Below are 23,857 nucleotides of genomic sequence, written 5' to 3' on the forward strand. Positions count from 1 at the left end.
GGATAAAGACTTATAATAGGGGTAAAACCTATGCGTCTTTTAAGGTGTTGTACCTTGTAAGACAAGCCTATTATGTTTGAAAACGTGATACAAACGTTCTAAAAGCCAAGTTTATGTTTTTGAGTTAAACATTTTAATCCTCAGTAGAGTCGCTAGAAAAACGGTAACCCCCAAGAAATCCCACTGTAGCTTAACACACACTTGGTGGACACGTGGCAATACGGGGAACCCGGGGTGGTTCGAGGTTCGATGGTTTCAACATTGGGTTGCATGTCAGACATCTTTTAATATAAAACATTATTTTTTAAAAGATTTTGATATTACCTGACAACTTTTAAAATTAATTAAGTAAAAATAATTAATTATATTCAAATTTTAATTATTTAGGGATTTGCTATTATCAAATGACGATTTGATTTTTTATGAAATCCGATTTAAATTAATTAAACGTAATTAATTTAATGAAATATTATTTATTTTAGAAAAAGTAATAAAAAAGTGTAAGTGTACAAACGTATTTTGTACCAGAGTTTCGTTTCGTTCAAAGTTTAGTGATACTTGAGAAAAAAATTCACGCTTCATGCTTCTTTTTATCCGCAAGAAATGAATACACTACCTTATACAAATAATTGAATAAAGACTTCTAATAAGTAAGGTCTTCCTGCAAACATTTTTTCAATCTCAACTAGAATTTAGATTAAAAATTGTCACCAAATACTTTTTAACATTTTTTTTTTTTTGGGTCATATACTTAATCTTTGGATGTCTATTCACGTAAGAACATGTTTTAAAAAATAACTTAATTGGTTAGACGTAGGTTAAGAAATTTATTGATGATTTTTCACCTCCATTCCAATTCTATTCCAAATCTAAAAAATATTTCTATCTCAATCTTATATTTAAGGCCCTTAAGTAAATTATTTGGAAACACTTTTATCTCATATGCATGTTAGATCATGATGAGAATAAGAGTTAAATACTGTTTCAAAATTTTATTAATAGTTTCTTGTGTAGATTGAAATTCAATAAGAACAGAATAAACAGAATCCAAGTGTCTCATTCAAAAATAAACCATGGTTCAAAAAAATTAATAAAATAAACTCACTCAAAAACAGAATATTAGTTTTGTATTAAATTTTAAGCATCACATGAAATTTATCATGCACACAAAAAAGAAGAAGAAATTACTGAATGGAAAAAAAACGACATAATATACATAGACAGATATCAACATTTGATTTAAGATAGATGTTGTGAAGAAATGTACTAATCCCATATCATGACAATAGCTATGACTGTCACACCAAAAAGCACAGCTAAAAACTTGCAGAACGGAGTGTCAACTGAGCAAGGAGATTCAGGTTTGAATCCTTTCGCGATAAGATGATTGATCGCGACATACACGAAAACTCCGCAAGCAATGCCCATCGATATGGCGTAGGTCCAATCAGCCGCGTGCCCTTCAGTGGTTGCATCAATAGCAATCCCAATCCCAACTCCAATTGGGCTGGAAATGGCGAAAGCAAAAGAGTAGGCCACAGTCAACAAGAACGGCCTCTTGGGAATCATTTTCAACAATGCTATTCCCATTGCAATGGCGGCAAATATCTTGTGCAAAGATATTGTCCATAAGTTGCGCCATGCATCTGCCTTCGTATCTGCAATAAATGAATAAGCACTAAATTATATAAATTGATTCAAATTATATATGTCCTCTTGGAAATATTTTCAGACATCTCAATCGGAGTTTCTATGAAAATTTGTTACTAAATTTATTTGAAAACACATTTGTTTGGTCATATATCTCATCTTGTACTTTTGATTCAGGAAAGAAAACGGTTTGAAACATAAGTTAACTAGTTAGACGTGTGTTTGAAAAATTAATGATAGGTTTTCATCTCCACTGATTCATATCCGAATCTAGATAAAAGTTACACTAAGTAAATTTGGACTAAAATTTTGTTTATTTCATATCTCATTGTAATGAGAATTTGTTTCAAAATTTTATTAATAGTTTCTTGTGTAGATTCAGATTCAAATCCAGATGTTGGCACATAGAGTTTCTTTGACATACCAGACACTCCAACAGCAATACCCTCGAAGACAGAGTGAAAGCACAAAGCACTAATAAGAAGAATTGTGTCGCTAACCGACGTGGTCTTAACAAAACCCAAGCTATCATGATCCAACATTAACCCGACCTCCTTGGAAAGGTCACCACAAACCATAGAACTAATATCATTCTCTTCAACACTCACTCTACCCACCTCTTTCACGCTCTTTCTCGTAATCCACATCACTACACAATCCCCAAGCATGGTTAGAAGATACCCTGCGGACGCCAACATGAAGGAAAAAGGATAAGCCTTGTTGGTCAAGTCACCGAAGGTAGAGGTTGAATCGCTCAAGAAATGCATGAGGGATGTTCCCAAAAACACCCCTCCCGCGAATTGTGTACCAAGAAGGAGGAAAGATTCATCCCATCGAAAAAAATAGGGGGAGACGCCGCCAACAAAGGTGCTTACAAAGAGTATGAAGAGGCAGTACACTTTCACCAATATTAGCCCCCTTTGGTGTAGGTTAAGAGCCTTAGTACTGTTGTCTATGTCATCGTCTCCACTATCACCTCCATGGGCAGTTATCTTTGAGAGATATAAAGAGAGAATAATAGCCATCATCGCAAATGTTGACTTTATGATTGAAGCCATGAATGGAAGATCGAGTATGAATTGGTAAGGAACGGGGTATGTGCATTTTTAATTTATATGTTGTTACATAGAGTTGGTTTATAGATAAGATGGATGGTTGCATTCAATAATGAGTGGTTAATTATATTAAGTTGACTTAGATATTAATTTCCTTATTTATAATGTTATATATGTAGTACATATTTTGACTTTGAGAAGTTTGTACTGCCTATATAATAGAGAGGTGGGTAGCAGACATCATGCATTTCTTCACAATCAATGGAGGAAATAAACATCTAAGTAATAATCATGCTGACAAGTTATTTTCCAAATTTTTTATTTAGTTTATTTATTTATTGTTGGTCATTCTGTCCCCTTACACATTGTTTAATTCTGTCTCAATTAGGCATATTTTGGGGTAAGGGAGGATCATCAAATTACTTATTATAAATTATTATTATACTTGTCACTATAGCACGTCCCAAATATGTTTTGTATATTGCCCATAATGAATTTTGATGGAATTATTTTTCAATGTTATTATTACAAAAATTATTAGTACATATACTAGTCTACAAAATAGAAAATAAATAGAGAAGAAATTTATAAAAACACATGTTCTATACCATTACAAGCATTTTGTTATTATCGACTATAAAAAGAATTTGTTCTTGGAAAACAGTTTAATAAAAGAAGATGGCAATAGATTCAAATTATATGAAATAAATTATTTTAGAATTACATTATGGTTAGATTCTCTCTAAGAAATTTTGTAATTTTTTTTATATAATATGATATATAGATCATTAATTATTTATATTAATTTGGTAGGTATTACTGATTAATTTTATATTAATTTTGTAGGTATTAATCATTAATTATTTATATTAATTTTGTAAGTATACCGTATTAGTTTATATTATTTATTAATTAATTTTTTTTATATGTAACTCTTAGTTGAATTGAATAAGTATTCATTTAGATTGATTTATCATTTTTTCTTCTTAAATTACTTTTATTACTATCTTCATTATTCATTTTCTAAAAAATCTAGTTGCCTTTCTTATCAATATTTAAAAAAATTATATATTTTTTTATTTTTTTAATTTTAAAATTTATTCATTTGTGTAAGTTTCTGTTTTGAAGTTTAATTCATTTGTTATATTGATTTTAAATAACATTCTAAAGTTCATTTTTTTAATATGAAGAAGCCTTTGTTGGTTGCTTGTTCTAATTTAGGAGAAAAAATTCTGAACTTTTTTCCATAATAAGTATTGTGGCTCTTAAATTTAGTTTATCCTCCATTTTATCTTAGAATTGATTGCTCTAGATGATTTCACCACAGTTTGTTTAATTTTAGTTTTAATATCATATATTTTATAGGTCATATTCTAGATTAATATTTATTTATTAGTTTTAATTATTTCTTTTAATGTAAGAAAATAGTCATGACTTAAACTCTTTTTTAAAATAAAAATTAAATATGTATCTTTTAATCTCTTCAAAACATTAATCACCACTTGATTTATCTTAGTGATTTATCTTAGTGATTTTTCTATTTGTATAGGATGACTTTTTTGGTTTAACCTACCTAAAATTTATACTCTCAATTGTGTGTAGGACATTCCAAAATCAAAATGTACCTCAACAAGATAAAAACATCTTCTAACCCTTTAAATCTTTATATATTCTTAAAAAAAAAGTTAGAATATATAATAATTTTAAGGGCTAAAAGATGAAAATCAAGAGTCTCAAGGTGTAATCACCAAAAATCAAAACTCCAATTAATAATATTAAAATAATTATTTTTAATTATTTTTAAATAAATAAGATCAAAATAATTGACCACGTGGCCAAAACTTATTTAAAACAATTAATTATTGTGTTACTTAATAAAATTAATTAGGGTTAAAACAAAAAAAAATTATTTGAGATAAATATTGTAACCATAATGTCTCAAAATAATTTTAGAAAAATTAAAAGACAATAATTTTGATAAATTTTTGTATCCATTTCATCTAAAGAGAATTATCTATTTAAATCCTAAAAATATATTTAAAAAATTGTAAAATATTTGTCATATTTATTTTAATATTTTGTGTATTTAAAAAGATAAAAAATAAAGCCAAAAGGTAAAAGAAAAAACCAATTTCAAATAAACCCTTAAGGTTTTAAAATAAAAATAAAATCGTGATTCTATGTGGCCAAAACCAAGAGAATCGGTTGCAGCACACGCCGGGACCAACGGATCAGCGCTGAATTTTCATATAGCGCCAAACAACGCTCCGTGTAGCCCGTTATAGCCGAGTAGATGCGCGCCCAGGTCGCAACAGATCAAGAGACGACCATTAGCTGGAACGCTAACGAACCGCTCAAACACCACGGCGTCAAGACGAAACGCCAGGACGCCATCAAAACAACGTCGTTTTTGGCTTCGATCATCTTCTTCATCGCGACGCTGTATGGATAAGCGTGATGAACCCGTGATGATTTTGATCTTTTGGGACTCAACCATTGGTTGATCGTTTTGAATGATTGAAAGTCCAAAATCATCACCTTATGTTGGTGATTATTCTCCCTATAACCGTAAACCTCGTCACGGCCTACTCCAGCGACTACAAGTCAAGTACAGTCAAAAGACATTAATGTCTTTTGACTGATTCATCCCACTTGGCTTCTCCAACCGACTTAGGAGTAGTATAAATACCACCCTCAAGTCATTCTGAAGCTAAGGAACCAACACACAATCTTTAAATCGAATAAAATCAAAATTTGCCATTAAAGCTTCAAAGTTTTGGATTTTTTGAATTTATTGTTTTAGGCCTTAAAGTTTGGATCTGTGCATCTAGAAAGCTTCTCTAAGGATTAAGGAATGTTCTCCAATCCTTGGTAAGGTTCCAATCAACCTTAAATTCATATTACAGTTTGAATTTGAAATTTTTATATTTCAAATTGCTTGTATGCTTGTTGTTTATGTTGTTTTATGCTTGAGAATTCCCTCTTAGATGATTTATAAACTATATGGATATGATAGAACTGATCAATCGATCTAAATAACAAAAACCCAAATTTGAATTTTAAAAATTAAAAAAATGTATTTGTTGTTCTAGGGTTAATTCGACCGAATCACAGCCTAGAAAGCTTCCCAACATGATTGTAAACATGTTGGGAAACTATTTGGATCATGTTTGATCAATCCCGATCATGTTTGATCAAAATTAAAATTTTTAAAATAAAATTAAAATTTTGAGTTTTTGAATTGGTCAAAACAAGCAGGTAGTGTTCTTCTTTTGGTACCAATCAAGTATATGTGATATAAGAATGTTATTAGATAACTCTTTTCACTTCAAAACAACTTTAAAATTAAAAACCCAAATTTTGATCACAAACTATTTTGAACAAATTGATCATCATCCAGGTCGATCCATACCTTGAGATGATGATCAACATGTTACTAGGAGCTTTGTGAAGCTACCCAAGCTCTTGGATCAAAGAATCAAAGTTAAAAAACTAATTTAAAAAATGAACACTTGTGTTCTTGAGGACCGGGGCTTGTGAGCGTTGGACCGAGAGATCCGATAGGTGTTCTTGAGTTAGGACCAAGACATAGGACCATTGTTCTTGAGCTAGGACCGAGAAATTCGACCGATGATTTTCACTTAGAACCGATAAAATTCGGACCTAGGACCGAGAGGTCTAACCTGGGACTGAGACTCATAGAACTCACGACCAAAAAATCAAAACTTGGGACCAAGACTCCCAAGACCTAGGACCATGAGGCTTGAGTACGGTACCGAGACTCCTGAGACCTAAGATCGAGAGGTCTATCTGTGGGACCAAGAATCCAAGACCCAGAGTCTAGAGCTCCCAAGTCCAGGACCGAGGAACTTATCCCAAAGCTAGTCCTGATTGAGAAATTTATACATCTTGACCGAGAAACCTAGTTCCAGGCTAGTCTAAGACCGATAATTTTTTAAACCTAGAAGAGTAAGATCATCAAAGAATCAAGACTCCTTATCATCTCGATCGAGAGACTCCGGTACTCAGACCGAGAGCTCCCGATCCTAGACCGAGGTTTTCCGAACCCCGACCGACAAAAATGAAGTTCTAAGGCTCATTTGGATCTACTTTTCAAAATCCAAAATTATTTTTTTAATTTTGGGTCTCTAAATCATTTTTAAAATCCCTAAAAATTAGAAATGTATTTTAAATATTTTAGGATATTTTCATAAGGGTTTGTTTGATTTTATTTCTAAACACTAATGCCTTTAAAAATGAATGATATTCTTTAGATATTTACACCCTAGTTATCATTCGCAATATGTATTAGCATCTAAATAGTGTTGTTACAATATTTTAAATAACTCTAAACTTAGAAGCATGACTAGAACTAGAAGAATAATTGGTTAAAACTCAAACGTTATACAACCGATTTTCGAAAAGTTAATTTTATTAGTAGAGACCGTTTATAAAACATGTACTAAGGACATAGCGTGATAGCCCTTTCCCGAGTAACACCAAGCTTCGAACCAAAGAAAACTCTGGTGCAAAAATACGTTTGTACACGTACACTTTTTTTATTGATTTTTCTAAAATCAATTGGTGAATTTGTCTTCAAATAAATACTATTTTCTTAAATTAATTATGTTTCATTAATTTACATCGGAATTTATAAAAAAAATTGTCTTATAATTATAGCAAATCGCCAAATTATTAAAATTTGAATAAAATTAATTATTTTTATATAATTGATTTAAAATTTGCTAGGTACTATCAAAATCTTTCAAAAATAATGTTTTAATATATTAAAATGCCTATAACGCAAACTAAGGTTGAAACCATCGAACCTCGAGCCACTTTGGGCCCACATGCCACGTGTCCACCATGCACACCGCTATGTGATTCCTGAGGGTTACAACTTTTCTAGCGACTCTGCTAGGGATTAAATGCTTAACTCGAAAACATAAATTTTACTTTTAAAACATTTGTATCACATTTTCACACTTTAATAAACATGTCTTACAAGGTACACAACCTTAAAAGATGCATATGTTTTATCCTTATTTTTAGAGCCTTTATGTGTAAAGGGTACATCACCATCTTCTTGAAAAGAAGTACTCGACCAGGATCGGTACTTCTACACTTATGTGCAAAGATTGTCAATGTGAAATGACAACTTGTTACAAACGACTGATGTTACGAGAGGAAAAACTAAGTAAACGGGATCGACCCACCCTATGGCGATGAGTCGTCTGATAGGACGTAGGCATTGTGGAGGTTGGGATAAATTCCTAATTAAGTAGATATTCCCTAGTTTATGGCGGGATTTACCCTTCCACTATCGGTGAATGAAACTCTTTATCATTCTACACTTATAACAAAAAACTTGGTTAGAATCACCAAACAGGTTGTTTGTCATACATAGACAACCAAAAGACTTCGTCACTACAACCCTTTATGTGACTACTATATATGTATTATGTATAAGCATGTATAGTCAAAGTGAGCATTTTGAGCATGTTCCTTCCTTTTAAAACAAACGCATGTTTGTAAATATTTTGAATTCATAGTCACAGACAATGTCCATACCAACGAATGTCGCGCTGGTTCCCTAGATTGATAACTTTCACGCAAATGAATGGAATTGTCGATCTAATGGCCTCTTTTCTATCATGAGGTTTATAAAATTCAAAGTAAACTCAACCTTAATGATGGAAATACAACGAAGGTGGAACCCCATCAAACAATCTTATTTCCTCGGTAAAATGTCTATGTGCCCAACCATAGAGGAATTTCGTGTTATTCTTATGACGGACAACAAAAATCTTTTACATCTAAGGTCATTTATAGACTCAATGCCCATCGGAAAGATCTTACAAGAGGAGTACGGATACTCCAAAATCACATCTGATACTATCCTCGTGAGGACGCACATCGATTTCCAAACTTGGACTAAGATGTAAATAAGAAATAGAGAGATCCCTCTAACGCTAGGATCATCCATGATAACGATGTGAATCCTACTAGCTCATTTATTTTAACACCAGAAAACGGTAAACCCTCCTCGAGAATGATCGAAGTAGCACACCAAATGCGAAGAGGCAACAAAGATCCCTTTAATGATATTCTAGCGGAAACACTAATGGGCCTAAACAACTCATGTCTATCTTATACCATGAGTAAAAGGGGCTCCCCTTTAATCCTCTACATCTGGCTGCTTGACAAGCTTAAGGCTTACCGTCAGTTTTGCCTGATGGCATCATGTCCTCTTCTATCCAATATCGGAGAATGAAGGAAGTCTTGCATGGACCTACGGTATAGAGTAATGATGAAATCTGGGACATTCTCCCATGTTATCCCATCAAGAAAATGAATTTCATGATGGATGACAAGCCGCTAATCATGATTATGGGTCTAGAATGGGTTACTTACTACTACACTCATAGTCTGTTCAAACATTTCGGCTACTACTTTATCGAAGTTGTCTTCGCTGTGGATAGGCCCATTGACTGAATGGCCTATGCAGGATATCTCGAAAAATGGCATGACGTCTTTCAAATGAATATCCTGTCAAAGAGAATAAAGTACATGAATCTCATCCTCCAACAATATGAGGAGCTTAGGAAAACAAAGTGAAAGAAGATGCTAGTGTCGGAACAGGCTACAACTGAACTTAAAACCATGATTTCCGTCAGACACTTTTTCTTTTTTAGATTCTCTTTGTAAAATATCAATAAGAGAGTCATGTCTGTAACAAACTTTGCAAGTATGTTTATATACAAATCTATGCACAAAAGAGATGCTCATTCTCTAGGTTTCGTTTTATATTCACATGTATTGCATTTGTACTTTGTCACATCTTTCTCCTCGTAATAGTCCACGACTGCGACAAGCCGACACAACCCCTAAAAAGAGAGATCCAAGAACCAGACGTTTTATACGCCAAGAGATTGCCGAAGAGCCCTCCGTACTTGAGTCGGTCTTAGTGACCAAATTCAGAGAAATGAAGAAAACTCTACAACATGTAACGGGGCAACTCGCGTTGATCACAACTTCTTAAGCTAATTAGAAAATTTCGTCGACATCCCAGAACATCCCCCATTCTCCTAGTTTTCTTAACCAGGCAATCCTAGTTATGTTCACTCCCATTAACCTTTGTCCCACCAGTCAAAAAGCTCAAGAAGAAGCCTCTCTCTATGAAGACTCTAAAGAGGATATCGACTAACTTACACATATATAACATGAGAAAGTAATCAATCACTTTGGGTTCATAGGAAAAAACTCTAGTGGCTGACCAACCACCGCTAACGGAAGTTCAAGCCATACAGGCAGAGATACAAGCCTAGCTAAACAAGTTAGCTAAGGGGCACTGAAAAACACCATGATTGGAAAGATGTTATGAAAGTTGTTAAACCAGCATTTATTCTAATATTTGTCAAACTTCCAACCTTTCTAAGTACATAGGTTAAAAGTGATTCATCTGTCTTTTTCAAAATGTATGCTTCCGCAATGACCCCATTGCGACTTGGAGAACCAATTGTTCTCCACCTATTCCCTAGTATCTCGATGCTTCTGCTCTATGTTGGTATCTCCAGCAAAAGATCCTAAGATCATTTATAAACTTTCTTTCGTAATAAATCTGAATCAATCAATCTAAATCAAAAGTACCCAAATTTGATTTTGAAAATTTTCAAAATCGGGTTTCTATTCTTGGGTTATAACTCAGGAACAACAACCCACAAAATTTTCTAACACGTTTCTAAGGATGTTAGGAGTATATCCAGATTGATTCCAAGCAATCTTGATCATGTTTGATAAAAAACTATATTTTTATAAAAATAAAAATTTCAGTTTTTGAAATGGTCAAAATGAACAAGCAGTGTTCATGTTTTGGTTCCATTCAATCATATGAATTATAAGGAAACTAATGACAATCCCTTTACACTTCATGAAATCTTAAAAATCAAAAACTCGTTTTTACTTCAAAACTGTTTAATTTGAATGGAACATCATCCCGAACGAATGATGAATCAAGATGATGTTATAAATGATCCTTAGGACCAGGCAAAGCTCCCCATGCCCTTGGATCGAAGGATTAGGGTCATGTCGAAATCATCAAACCTGTAGTTTGATGTACTTCACGGATACCTGAGGGTTTTACTTGAGTTCGATTTCTGACCGAGAAAATCAAACCTTCCCTTACACCCAACCAACAATTTCTAGCCCTGACCAACGAAATCTAGCCTAGGACTGAGGGCTTCTCGCACCCCAACTGGGGAATCTCACACCCAACTGAGAGTTTCTATCCCAGAACCGAGAGCTCCTCGCACCCTGACCAAGGAATCTCGCACCCGATCGAGGATTCCTAGACCAAGACCGAGAGCTCTTTGCACCCGACCGAGGATCCTTAGCCTAGGACCGAGAGCCTCCCGCACCTCGATCGAGAGCCTCCCATACCTCGACTAAGAGCCTCCCACGCCTCGATTGAGAGCTTCCGCACCTCGACCAAGATGTCTTGACCTAAGAACGAAGGGTTTTAGTTTAAGATCGAGGGATCAACACAATCGACCTAGATGAGCTGTCCTGGGCCTGTTTGGTTGATATTTTAAATTTCAAAAATCATTTTTTTTTAATTTGAAGCCCTAAACTATTTTCTAAAAAGGGTCTGTTTGAGATTTATTTTTAGATCATAATACCTCAAAACTGATATTTTTCATGTATTTTTCTCAAAAATATTGACATCAATTGTAAGTATAAACATTTAAATATTATTTTATAATTTAATTGTAAGAAAAACATTTGCATGTCTAAATTTGAAAAATAATTGTTTAATAAAACCTAATAAAACCAAAATTTCAAAATCCAAAATTTTATAAAGTAGAGACCGTTTTTTAACGGAAATAAAAGATATAGTGCGAAAACATTTTCCCGATTATCACAAAACACTGAATTTAAAAAATTCTCTAGTTAAATATATGTTTGTTTGTATACGTATACAATTTTTTTTTATTAATTTTAAATTAAAAATCAATTAACAACTCTTTCATTAAATAAATAATATTTTAAATTAACTATCTAATAGATATGGTTTAAATTTTGATAAAATTTAATTATTGTTATAATTAATTTCATATGTTGAAAAATATATTTATAATTTTTTTAATAATATTTTATTAAAAAAGATTCTCGATATACAAATATAGGTTGAAACCTCGAGTTTTTTCGGGACAAAGAATTTTTTGGATACACGATTTAATTATTTATATTTTACAAAAAATATATATTTAAATTATATTTTATTAATTATTTATTTATGTTTTAATATATATATATATATATATATTTATACATTTAAATTATTATTTTATACAATATAATAAATAAATAAATTAATCAGTTACAAAAATATTTATTAAATATTTTCACCTTATAATTTTTAAAACATAAATAATTAAATTTATAAAAAAATATTAATTATATAATATAAATAAATTTAGAATGTATTTACAAAAATAAACTATGTTGATAAATTAGATAACTTCAATTGGTTTTATTAAATTATCATGTAATTATTTGATAACATTAATAATTAATCTTATCTTTTTAAAAAATAAAATAAAAGCAAAATCAATGTAAATTACCTAAGATTTATATTTATCACAAAATCGTCTGTGCTTCCAACTTCAGAGGATCATGGCGGCTTTACGAAGAGTGACGAGTTCTCTCCTTGCACAGTCAAACCCTAGGTTCTCACCGTGTTCTTCCCTCAAGACTACCCCTTCACTTCTTATTACTCGCAGAGGCATAGCTTCCAAGCTTTACGTAGGCGGTAAGTCTAAAACTCCTCCCTCTCCATCTTCTCATACTCTGTCTTTTCACCACCGCTACCGACGATTAATTCATATTTTCTTTCGTTTGGTTTGTGGGATTTCTATATGTAAATCTAAAGATTCAACGTAGCAAGAAATTATAAGCATCAGTTGATTATTGGGGAAATTGAGCAAACCTTTTACCGTCTTAAATGTTTGCAACTGACGGCAGATTGTTGAACTGATTGCATTGTTTGATTGTTTTCTACGGTATACTGAGACTCCCATTAAACTAAACAAAGTATGATTTAAAGATTTGAATAGATGAACTTGGGGATCGTGATACAGATGTTTTTCCAATGAAGAAGAGTGTTTTTCCTACTCAAAGCCCTATCTCCTTACACTCACCATCACCCTTCCCAAAGGAAAATAAATATGCTACTTTTTTTAAACCAAGATTATTATTTAACCATGAAAAATGTAAATGTGATATCTGTCACAGGAGCTTTTTCACCTAGGCCTTCTCTTTGTGCTTTCGAAATTTGTGAAATGGGTTTGAAAGCTTCTTCTTTCATCGAACTGTTTGAATGATTTTCTTTGCGCGTTTAGGTACTAGAGTAGAATAGAAAATGTCATCTTTTATTTGTTATAGCTATGAAGTTAACTGGTTCTTCATTAATTGTTCAACATTTACCTCGGTTCATTTAATACCTTGTCTATATTTGAAGAATAATTCAAATGAAATATTGTATTGATATCTCTGCTTCTTCAGTTACTTTGTTTCTTATTGACTAATTTTGGCAAGTATATTGTCAAGAATGTGTCTTCAATTACTCTACCATCTGCACGTTTTTTGGTATCAAGGTATTACGAATGCCACCTTGTAGAACTTTCATAAATTCAAATATTTATTGGTCTAGAACAAAAAGTACAAACATATGTTCAATCTTATGCAATGCCTGTTAATGGAATTGCATAAGATGCACAACATGATAATAACTTATCTCTGTGTATGTTTCTTGTTATTTTTGGGAAAACTATGTTTCTTGTTATTATTGTTATCATTTTAGGATGATTATTAGTCACTAGATTTGTATTTGACTTAGATTAGCTTATAAATATATGTTAATCTTATTATACATGTCAAGACTGGAATTTCGCCAAATTCTCTAAGTCTCATCTCCCTACTTTCAAGAACTCAAAGAATTCTATTAGAGTTCTGCATTAACATCACAGAGAATTTTGATTGTTTATTATTTCTACTGCAACTATATTTATTTGAAGATATATGGATGAAATATAGCATGAAATGGAAGTAATTCTACTATGACCCACAGGGTATTGGTTTTGTTTGTTTGCATATTTAACTGTTTATATATAATTTTTTGAAATGTTAAAACTTCATTATTTAGAGTTGTCAGACAACTTCAAATAGATAAAAACATTGTCCATACCAAGTCTTAAGCATATGACTTAGAACTTTGTTTATTTAACAACTCATCCAACATTCTACTTGTAGACTAAGAGGTTCCTTAGCAAAAGAAATATTAGGTCACCCATTGTAGTGGTAACTCTTGGTATTGGGGTGAATTATATTATTTATTGTTTCAACTTTCAAGTTTCAACACTATTTTTTTGATAGACACTTTGCACTGTGTTGTAGGATTGTCATTTTCCACAACAGAAAAGGGTTTGTTGGAAACTTTTTCTCAATATGGTCAAGTTGTAGAAGGTAATATCTTGTGAACATCATGAGAGCTGATAAATAGTAGTCTTGTGAATAATGAAAAAATGATGAACTGATTACCTACTAAACATGTGAGTTTTCCTTTTTGATCAGCTGTAGTTGTGACAGATAAAATTACAGCCAGGTCGAAAGGTTTTGGCTTTGTTACCTTTGCATCTGCAGATGAAGCTGAGAAGGCCGTAACTGAAATGGACGGAAAGGTAGGTGGTTTACTTATTATATTGATTTCCCCCCTGAAAAGATAACAATTTTGACTCAGAAAGATGATGGTTTTTAACTTGTAGCCCTTAAACGGCCGTGTTGTTGCTGTTGATTACGCAAGACCCATAACTTACTCAACCGGAGGAGTTCCGATAGCTAGAGGCCCACCTGAGGGAAAACAGGTTGACAATTCTAATGATTATTTTAGCTTATGAGAAAAAGAGGAGGCAACCCAGCAGATTTTGTGTACGTCTTTATAAATAGCATTTTGTTTTCAGATTTGGAATGAAGAATGATCTGTTTTTTGAATTTTGATTTTTTTTTCTGTATAAACTTGGAGCTTGGTTTATGTGATGACCTCTGCTAATCAAATACTAAACAAAAAAGGTTCAAGGTACGATAAGCCTAACTAACATAACAAAAGGAAAGATGTGACTGGTTGAGAATCATCATGAAACTGTAATTTCACAGCAAATACTTGAGAGACAGAGACTTATGTGGCTAATTGGTGTTCTTGTTTGAAGAAGGTTATGTGTTGAATCTAGATTGGGGAGTGGGGTTCCTGCCTCATTTGTTTCAAGATTTTGTCAACTTTTATGCTAAACTATTTTAATTAAGATTATTATAATATAAAAACAGTTTAATGAATTAAAATTTTAGGGATAAACCCACTTAAGTAATGTTCTGTGTTTTGAAAAAAAATAAAAGTTTCTTTTCTAAAAAATATCTAAAAACCTAAGTGGATTTAGCGTGACAAATTTGACATGGAAAAAATAAATGTTTATTTCTATTCGAAAATAAATAATTTTTTGATATTATTATTATTTCTTAATTATTTTCTTCATGTGTTACATTTTCTCAACCTCTTTCAAATTAAAATTTTAGAAATCTCAACCACCACGTCAACCATATTTCTCGAGCCACAATCTAACCATCTATTGCGACATTATTAAGGTATTACTCTCTATGAAGTCACTACTGCACACAATTTTAGGGCATACAATTTCCTTCTTTATAGTCAATAACAAATGGTATTATGGAAATGAGCCATTGGATTCCGATAATATCAATGGATAGAGAGTCAAAGTTGTTCTGAATTTGCTTAATTGTTCGGTAGCTAACCTCGTGTTATTATTGGTTATTGGTTATGCAGAAATGGAGCATGAGGTTTAGAATATTGAAATAGTTGATCATATAGAGGAACTTAATGATGGTAATGAAGATCCTAAGCGGATTATAAATGAAGAATTTGACTTTAGATCGTATTTGTGTGAGTTCAATCAAACTGATAATGAAGACTTACTAAAGGAATTTTATTTTATTTTTGTTGTAAGACAGTTTATAACTGAACATATTTATGATAGCGATGATGATAATGTGATGATACCCGAGTTTGAAAAAGTTTGGGGATTTGATAATCCTAGACTAGGCTTAGGTATAGGTTGGAGGACAATTTGTTGAATTATTTTGAGAGATAGAAGAATTGATAAGTTGATAGGCTTATTTTCTTTTATAGGTAACCAGTCAAGCTACATATTAAGCCTTTTTTTCGGCCAAATAGTTAAGTGTAGACCGAGTTACAATATTTTGAAGTTAGACCATTTCAGGTTTCGATTTCAGGCCAATAACTTTTGACTAACCATCATTTGTGTTGAGTCAGAATGAATTGGAAATGAGAGCTGGAAATGAGAGCTTGTTAGCATCCACTTTGATGATGGAACAAATTTTCAAGAATGGCCGTAGGTCTATAAAAATCTCATTGGAAAGTCGGGGGTCTCAAAGTGAACAGCTTGGCTTACGGGTGACCTCACATGGGCTGTATATCGACACATGAGTGCTACTTAGTATCAAATAAAATCTAACTCAAAGATCTTTCCAACGGTACCTCGTTTGCTTAAAATGTTTAAGCCACACAAAAGATATGAATTTTTAAAGTCACCACATGCTTCAGTTCACTCCTAGAACAAAGTGGATGAACTTCCATTGGATTGTCGTGCTAAATTGACCTCCTTAGCCATTGAATGGAGACACATGACCATTTCCATTTGAACGGGCTACATTTTAGCTTTCTAACCATATGTCACAATTCAAAAATTAAGCCTTGTAGCATTAGTTATGAATTAAACACCGAGATCATGTCTAGTTCGATGTCTAGTTCGATCCTAACATGGTCGTATCGTCTTCAACCGCTGATATGAAGGGGTTAAGAGAGTCGAAGTTATTCAGGAAATGAACAAACATGGTAGAGAATTCATTGAGGATAGCATCCTAGGTGAATTTTTTAAGATGAATGAAACTCCAGATTTTCCGGCAGAAATCAACCGAAAATACATGATTTTAAGCTTTATTTTCAAATGGTATGCGCCTGGCATCAGCATGACATCAGCAAAAATGCTTCAGATTAATTTGAATGTTTCAAGTTTACCGAATTCTGACTCTTTTTAAGAAAATTGACGTTTGGACACACAAATGAGGCTTAAACTGGTTGTTCGATACATTTTGTCCAACAACAATATTACACTCAAATTCATGATATTTTAAGACGCTCATTCTGATCGTATGATATATGAAGATCGTATATTTTTGGAAATTGACGTTTGGACCGCTACTCAAAGGTCTCTCCGAGCCATTTTCAAAAAGTGATTTTTTTTTATAAAATTTTGTTCTCTTGGTCCAGTAATTAAGTATGAACATCACACTAAACCAGGCAGACCCATTTTAATTTGGGGTATAAAAACTGAGTTTCTACAACATACATATCCTTTAACAAAATTTATTATTTAAAACATTATTATAGATGACATTCTTGACATAATTATAAAGGGGACAAAATATTAGTGTACAAAATTATAAATAGGAGGAAGAAAGTGTTCATAATTATGACACGAAGGAGAGGAGTGAGTATAATTTTATAAAGTGGGGGAAGAGTGTTTGGAATTTGAAGAAGGATAAATTTTTTCATGAATTTCTCTAAGGGTGTGTTTGATGAGAGGGAATTGGAATTGGCATTGGCATTGAAATTCTAATTCCAATTCCATGAGAATTGGCATTGAATTACAATTCAATTACTATGTTTGGGAAAATTATAGAATTGTAATTTAATTCTAATTCTTATGTTTGGGAAATGATAAAATTGTAATTCAATTCCAATTCATATGTTTGTAAACTAAAATATCGGTTCAAAATGTTAACTTCTTAAATATGTTTTTACGTTTTTGGCACGTTTATTACGTTTTTGACATGTTTAACAGATTTAACACGTTTTGACATGTTCAACACGATTTTTACACGTTCAACACGTTTTTGGCATGTTTAAACACGTTTTTGACCTTTTAACATGTTTTCACACTTAAAATACATTTTCACACGTTTAACATGTTTTTCACGTTTATGGTATGTTTAACACGTTTTTTACATTTTTAATACGTTTAACATGTTTTTCACACGTTTTGACAAGTTTAACACATTTTTGGCACATTTATGACATGTTTAACATGTTTAAAACTTTTTTAAACATATTTAACATGTTTTTCAAATTTTGGCACATTTAACATGTTTTTGGCATGTTTAACACATTTTACACATTTTTGGCACGTTTAACACGTTTTTCACATTTTGCCACATTTAACACGTTTTCACGTTTAACACGTTTTGACTCATTTAATACGTTTTTGGCACATTTAATATATTTGACAAGTTTTAATATGTTTTTGGCACGTTTAACAAATTTTTGGCACATTTAACACGTTTTGGCACGTTTAACAAGTTTGACATGTTTAATGACACATTTAACACATTTTGACATGTTTAACGGGACGTTTAACATGTTTTTAGTACGTTAATTTTCATTACAGTGGAACGCGTTTTAGGCACGTTTAACATGTTTTTGACATGTTTAACATATTTTTGATATGTTTAACACGTTCAACACATTTTTTACACATTTAACACGGTTTTCATGTTTTTGGCACGTTTAAACACGCTTTTGACATGTTTGACACGTTTTCACACTTAAAACACATTCTCACACGTATAACATGTTTTTCACGTTTTTGGCATTTTTAACACGTTTTTGACATTTTTAATACGTTTAACATGTTTTTCACACATTATGATACGTTTAACACGTTTTTCACATTTTTTGCACGTGTAATACATTTTTGACATGTTTAACACATTTTTGGCACGTTTTACACGTTTTGGAAGCGTTTAACACATTTTTGGCACGTTTAACACGTTTTTAATATGGTTAACATGTTTAACACGTTTTTAACATGCTTAATATGTTTAACATGTTTTTGGTACGTTTAACACGTTTTGACAAGTTTAATACATTTTTGGCACGTTTAACACATTATTCACGTTTTTGAATGTTTAACACATTTTTAGCATATTTAACACGTTTTAAACTTGTCACAAGTGTGCTAAACTGGCCAAAACATATTAAACATGTCAAAATGTGGTAATTGTGCCAAAATTTATCAAACGTGTTAAACGTACCAAAAATGTGTTAAACATACCAAAACGTGTTAAACTTGCCAAAAACTTGTTAAACGTGTCGAAAATGTGTTTAACGTGCAACAACATGACAAACGTGTTTAATGTATTAAACATGTTAAAAACATGAAAAACGTGTTAAACGTATCAAAAATGTGTTAATCGTGCCAAATAAGTAAAAAACTTGATAAATGTGCCAAAACGTGAAAAATGTGTTAAACGTGTGAAAAATATGTTAAACGTGTAAAAAACTTGTTAAACGTGTTAAATGTATTAAAAATGTGTCAAACGTGTCAAAATCGTAAAAAAACATGTGAGACGTGTCAACAACATATTAAACATGCCAAAAATATGATAAACGTGTTTAATGTGTTAAAAACGTTTTAATCGTGTTAAAAACATGAAAACGTGTCAAAACGTGTTAAACATTCCAAATATTTGAAAAACTTGTTAAACGTGGCAAAACGTGAAAAAACATGTCAAAAATGTGGTAGATGTGTCAAAACCATAAAAAAATGTATTAAACGTATTAAATGTGTCAAAAACATGATAAATGTGTTTAATGTGTTAAAAACGTGTTAAACGTGTCAAAAACGTGTTAAACGTGTTAAATATGTGGAAAACTTGTTAAACGTGCCAAAACGTGCGAAATGTGCCAAAATGTGAAAAACGTGTTAAACCTGTCAAAAACTTGGAAGATGTGTTAAACGTGTTAAGGATATTAAAAACGTGTTAAATGTGTCAAAAACGTGTTAAACGTGTCAAAAACATGTTAAACGTGCCAAAAACACGAAAACAAATTAAACGTGTGAAAAACTTGTTAAACGTGTTAAAAACATGTTAAACGTGACATAAACGTGTTTAATGTGTGAAAAACGTGTTAAACGTGCCAAAAACATGTTAAACGTATAATAAATGTGTTAAACGTGCCAAAAATATGAAAACGTCTTAAACGTGCCAAAAACATGAAAACATGTTAAACGTGTGAAAAACGTGTTAAAAACGTGCTAAACGTGACAAAAACGTGATAAACGTGTTTAATGTGTGAAAAACGTGTTAAACATGTCAAAAACGTGAAAAATGTGTTAATTTGGATTTACAATTCCGACCTAAAAAGATTGGAATTGAGAACTATCAAATTACACTATATTGAATTCCATTGGAATTCTAATTTCAATTCAAATTCTTAATATTAAAGTGTCTAGCAAACATAAGAATTGAAATTGGACCCTCTAATTCCAATTACAATTACAATTCCAATTCTAATTCTAGGGTTACCAAACATACCCTAAATGAATTTCCTCTATAATCGGATAGCCTTCTTCTCTAATCTCTACTTTTGTGACACCAATATTTCTCTTAACAATATGTGATCCTCTTCATCGTTGTAGGTGTCATCGTGTCTGTAATAATCTAATTGCAGGGGTTCATTCTTTATGGCAAATAAGTCGGAAGTTCTTATGGATCCTTGTTGGATTGAGATTTACCCTTCGAGATCTTGAGTATTCAAGCAAGTATGTCAAGCCTTCCTTGTTAGTCGTTCACTTTTTTCTTGGTCATGCAAACAAAATGTATAGGTTGTTAAGGACAGTTGGGAAATATTTCAAGGCCTAAGAGTCTTTGGCTAGTGATTGGGTGAGTAAAGGATTCAGGAAATCGAAACATGGTAACTTTTCATCTTCCTTCACATAGTGCCCATTTAACGTTGGCAGAATTAGAATGTGACATTTAACAATTTTACCTCTCTCATTTCCCTCCACATTTGAGCCATAATAGTCTAATCCACGACGACCTATGTTGCCTTCATCTTCAAATATGGATACTTTACCTACACTAGTCAAACCTAAACACATTCCTAATAAGTAGCTCATTTTAAACATCATATTCATAACTGGATAATCAAATGGATAAAAATATACAACTTGTGAAGAAACCGTGCATATGACAAAAATTTGGCTATTAAAGACTCTACAATTAAAGAACACACTTGAGTCTCCTGGTTTTTCATATTCCATCTATTAAGTGTATTTATAATCTTTATATATTCTAACATTTCAATTTCTCTTATTTTTGTATAAATTCATACTCCTGTAAATATAATAACACACTGAAATATATTCTTAATCTACAACAAGTTCTTGCTTAGTTATCCCACTAACTTGGTATCAGAGCCATTATTCGGTTTTAACAAACCACTATATCCATGGCCTATTCTTCATCTTCTTCCGCTTTAACCACTCATCTCTTCCACAATCTCACATCTATTAAACTCGATCACCAAAACTTTCTTATTTGGAAATCTCAAATCTTACCTACCCTAAAAGGTTATGGCCTTTATCCATATGTTACTGGAACTAATTATGCCCCTGAAACCTTTCTCCAAGTCGATGCTGCTAACGGATCTAGTGTCCTTACTCCAAATCCTTCTTTTACTATTTGGGAGGAACAAGATCAGATTATCCTTTCATGGCTTCTCTCCACCCTTTCATAATCCATCCCAGCCCAAGTGGTTGGTGAATCATGCACTACATCTAAAGCCCTTTGGTCTGCTTTAGAACGCACATCTGCCTCTCAATCTCAAGCTCGTCTAATGCAGCTTCGTCTTCAACTTCAAACGGTAAAGAAGGGCTCACTTCCGATGACCGAATATTTACAGAAAATAAAATCAATCATCGATAGTCTCGCTGGTGCTGGGAAAAACATATCTCAACAAGATTTCATCCTTTATGCTTTAGGAGGACTCGGCCCTGAATACGAATCAATCACTGTAGCGGTAACCACTCGCACCGACCCCATTGCCACCGAAGACCTCCAAGGAATGCTTCTTACACATGAGATTCTCCTTGAATCACGATCCACTCTAACTCTCAAACCTCTAATCTTGCTTTTGGATCAAGAGAAATTTTGAAACCATTCCACTTCCAACGATCGCGACGTTCGGTCTCCTCTCCGAGTGATTATAGTGCAGAAAATGAAACTGTCAATAGATTGAGCTCCCATAATTCTAATGGATATCAAATAAATGGGCCTTCAATTTCATCTAAATTTTCACATTCTGACCGGGCTTCTACTATCGGGGCAACACCAATATTGTCACACCATAGAGTTGGAGGTTAAAGTGGGGAAATGCAAAGTTCACGTAGCAAGGATTGGAGCCAGATAAGTTCAGCAGTGGCATGAGCTAAAGCTCGATACTTAGACTCGGTACTAGACCGAACAATAACTGTTAGAATCTTTAATCTAAATCTTTAATCCTTAAGTCTATAATTTATATACTCTATTTCGATAAATTGAGATAAACTGTAATTGCGGAAACATACCTGGATCTTGAATGAAGAACGGCCCATTAAGTCGTTCTTCGTTATTCTCTTCTTCTTGATCTTCTCTAGATCTTGGATCTTCTTATTCTGAATCTGAACCTGAATCGGAATGTCTGATGTGGGTGGGGTTTAAGTCTTCCAACCCTATATTGATAGCCCAAATGAGTGTTCTTGAGAGATGAACATAAACCTTTTGTCTGATGAAATAAATAAATTAGGTAGGCTATCTATATGGGTAGGGGACTTAGCCCTAATATACCCATTTATTATTCGGCCCATCAACGAAATAATAAATGGTATTTCTGCTTCTACACAAATATATCCCCATATTTATTATAGATGTCTAAATAAGCCCATAATCTTTATACTTTAATAGATCGCATTAATTAGACTTTAATCTTTATATGATAACAACTAATACACAATTATTAAATAATATATGTACCCAAATGTTGGAAATAATTCCAACAATCTCCCACTTGGGTCATATATATATTTCCTTCAATTGTATATTACAACCTTAAGAGCTCAAAATATTGTTATCATTTCTGAATACATTTATATCAATCTCGTCCATTAATTATAACAACATAGGATTAAAGCGGTTTTTGTTACATTAATTCGTAACTAAACCCTCAATAGTCACATATGTCAATTCAATCAAATAACATAGATTAAACATGGGTTTGTAGTATGGATTAACATGTAGTGTGATCTTTAACATGTCTAATACCAACTGGTCCTCCTTTATTCCTTATAAAGATCAATCTGAACAACTTTATAATCTTGATTTCTTTAAAAAAAACTAAATCTTTAATTTCTTTAGAAACTGATTCTTTAATGTGCACATAAATTCCAAATTATATCTATACAAGCATCATAATACAAACTCCCACTAAAACTGTATATCATCTAAATATGCAATATCCATATGAATAATATATTCATGAAAGACCTCGGATAGCAAATATTTAGAGAACTGATCCGTAATTTTAGAGTTTGTCCAAATATTCTCAATAGATAAGTAAACATTCTGAATATTTTATTTTCCAAATAGTCCGACTTAGTCGAACTCATATTACTCTTAAAGTAAAAGAACTGCAAATTATTGTCACATAATATCTTTATTGGTCTTTCTATATCATTCATAATTTGCAACCCGTGACAAAACTTTGTAGTCATATTCTTTAATTGGATGCCACAAAACACCTAATAAATTATGTTATTATGTTGAAATAATTCTAGTGTCTGCTTAACACTCTTACAAGAATTAATTCTTTACACTAATAATTAAACTAAAATTATGTGGAACGAATTTCCGACTGTTTTGGTATCCAACAAAATTCGAATAAAAATACAAAATGATCTCTATCCGATTTGATTCACTATATGAGTATGTAATGTTTTGTTCTTAAAAATGTCACATTATTTGTTTGGTTGCTTTCTTAATGATCCAAACTAGGATCCTTCAAGTATTTGTCCAACTACATAAATATACTTAATTTCTTGATTCATATAATCTTGAACATACATTAGATTCTTGTTTAAGGAGTATTATGTATATATTTATTTTCAAGGCTAATCTTGAAGTACTTA

At 32.2% G+C, this 23,857-nt stretch overlaps 2 protein-coding genes across 2 annotated transcripts; one reads left to right on the forward strand and one right to left on the reverse strand.

The window, feature by feature from the left end:
• Positions 1 to 1,266: 1,266 nt before the first annotated feature.
• On the reverse strand, positions 1,267 to 2,708 carry LOC124944100 (zinc transporter 1-like). Its single transcript, XM_047484568.1, has 2 exons — positions 2,075 to 2,708; positions 1,267 to 1,658 (listed from the first exon to the last, which is right to left on the reverse strand). Exons 1-2 carry the CDS (start codon positions 2,706 to 2,708, stop codon positions 1,267 to 1,269), a joined length of 1,026 nt encoding a protein of 341 aa, XP_047340524.1.
• A 9,630-nt stretch (positions 2,709 to 12,338) lies between these two features.
• Positions 12,339 to 14,798, forward strand: LOC124942278 (small RNA-binding protein 11, chloroplastic-like). The gene is made up of 4 exons (XM_047482745.1): positions 12,339 to 12,516; positions 14,160 to 14,228; positions 14,337 to 14,443; positions 14,528 to 14,798. The coding sequence occupies exons 1-4, from the start codon at positions 12,381 to 12,383 to the stop codon at positions 14,657 to 14,659; spliced, it is 444 nt and encodes a 147-aa protein (XP_047338701.1). The 5' UTR covers positions 12,339 to 12,380; the 3' UTR covers positions 14,660 to 14,798.
• Positions 14,799 to 23,857: the final 9,059 nt, after the last annotated feature.

The sequence above is a fragment of the Impatiens glandulifera genome, chromosome 6, assembly GCF_907164915.1.
Source record: "Impatiens glandulifera chromosome 6, dImpGla2.1, whole genome shotgun sequence".
NCBI lineage: Eukaryota > Viridiplantae > Streptophyta > Magnoliopsida > Ericales > Balsaminaceae > Impatiens > Impatiens glandulifera.

Excerpts from the sequence above, each read along its gene's own strand:
- LOC124944100 (XM_047484568.1), bottom strand. The coding sequence starts at position 2,708 with ATGGCTTCAATCATAAAGTCAACATTTGCGATGATGGCTATTATTCTC. Across the intron at positions 1,659-2,074 it reads TATTGCTGTTGGAGTGTCTG|ATACGAAGGCAGATGCATGG; the intron begins GTATGTCAAAGA and ends CATTTATTGCAG.
- LOC124942278 (XM_047482745.1), top strand. The coding sequence starts at position 12,381 with ATGGCGGCTTTACGAAGAGTGACGAGTTCTCTCCTTGCACAGTCAAAC. Across the intron at positions 12,517-14,159 it reads TTCCAAGCTTTACGTAGGCG|GATTGTCATTTTCCACAACA; the intron begins GTAAGTCTAAAA and ends ACTGTGTTGTAG. Across the intron at positions 14,444-14,527 it reads TAACTGAAATGGACGGAAAG|CCCTTAAACGGCCGTGTTGT; the intron begins GTAGGTGGTTTA and ends TTTAACTTGTAG.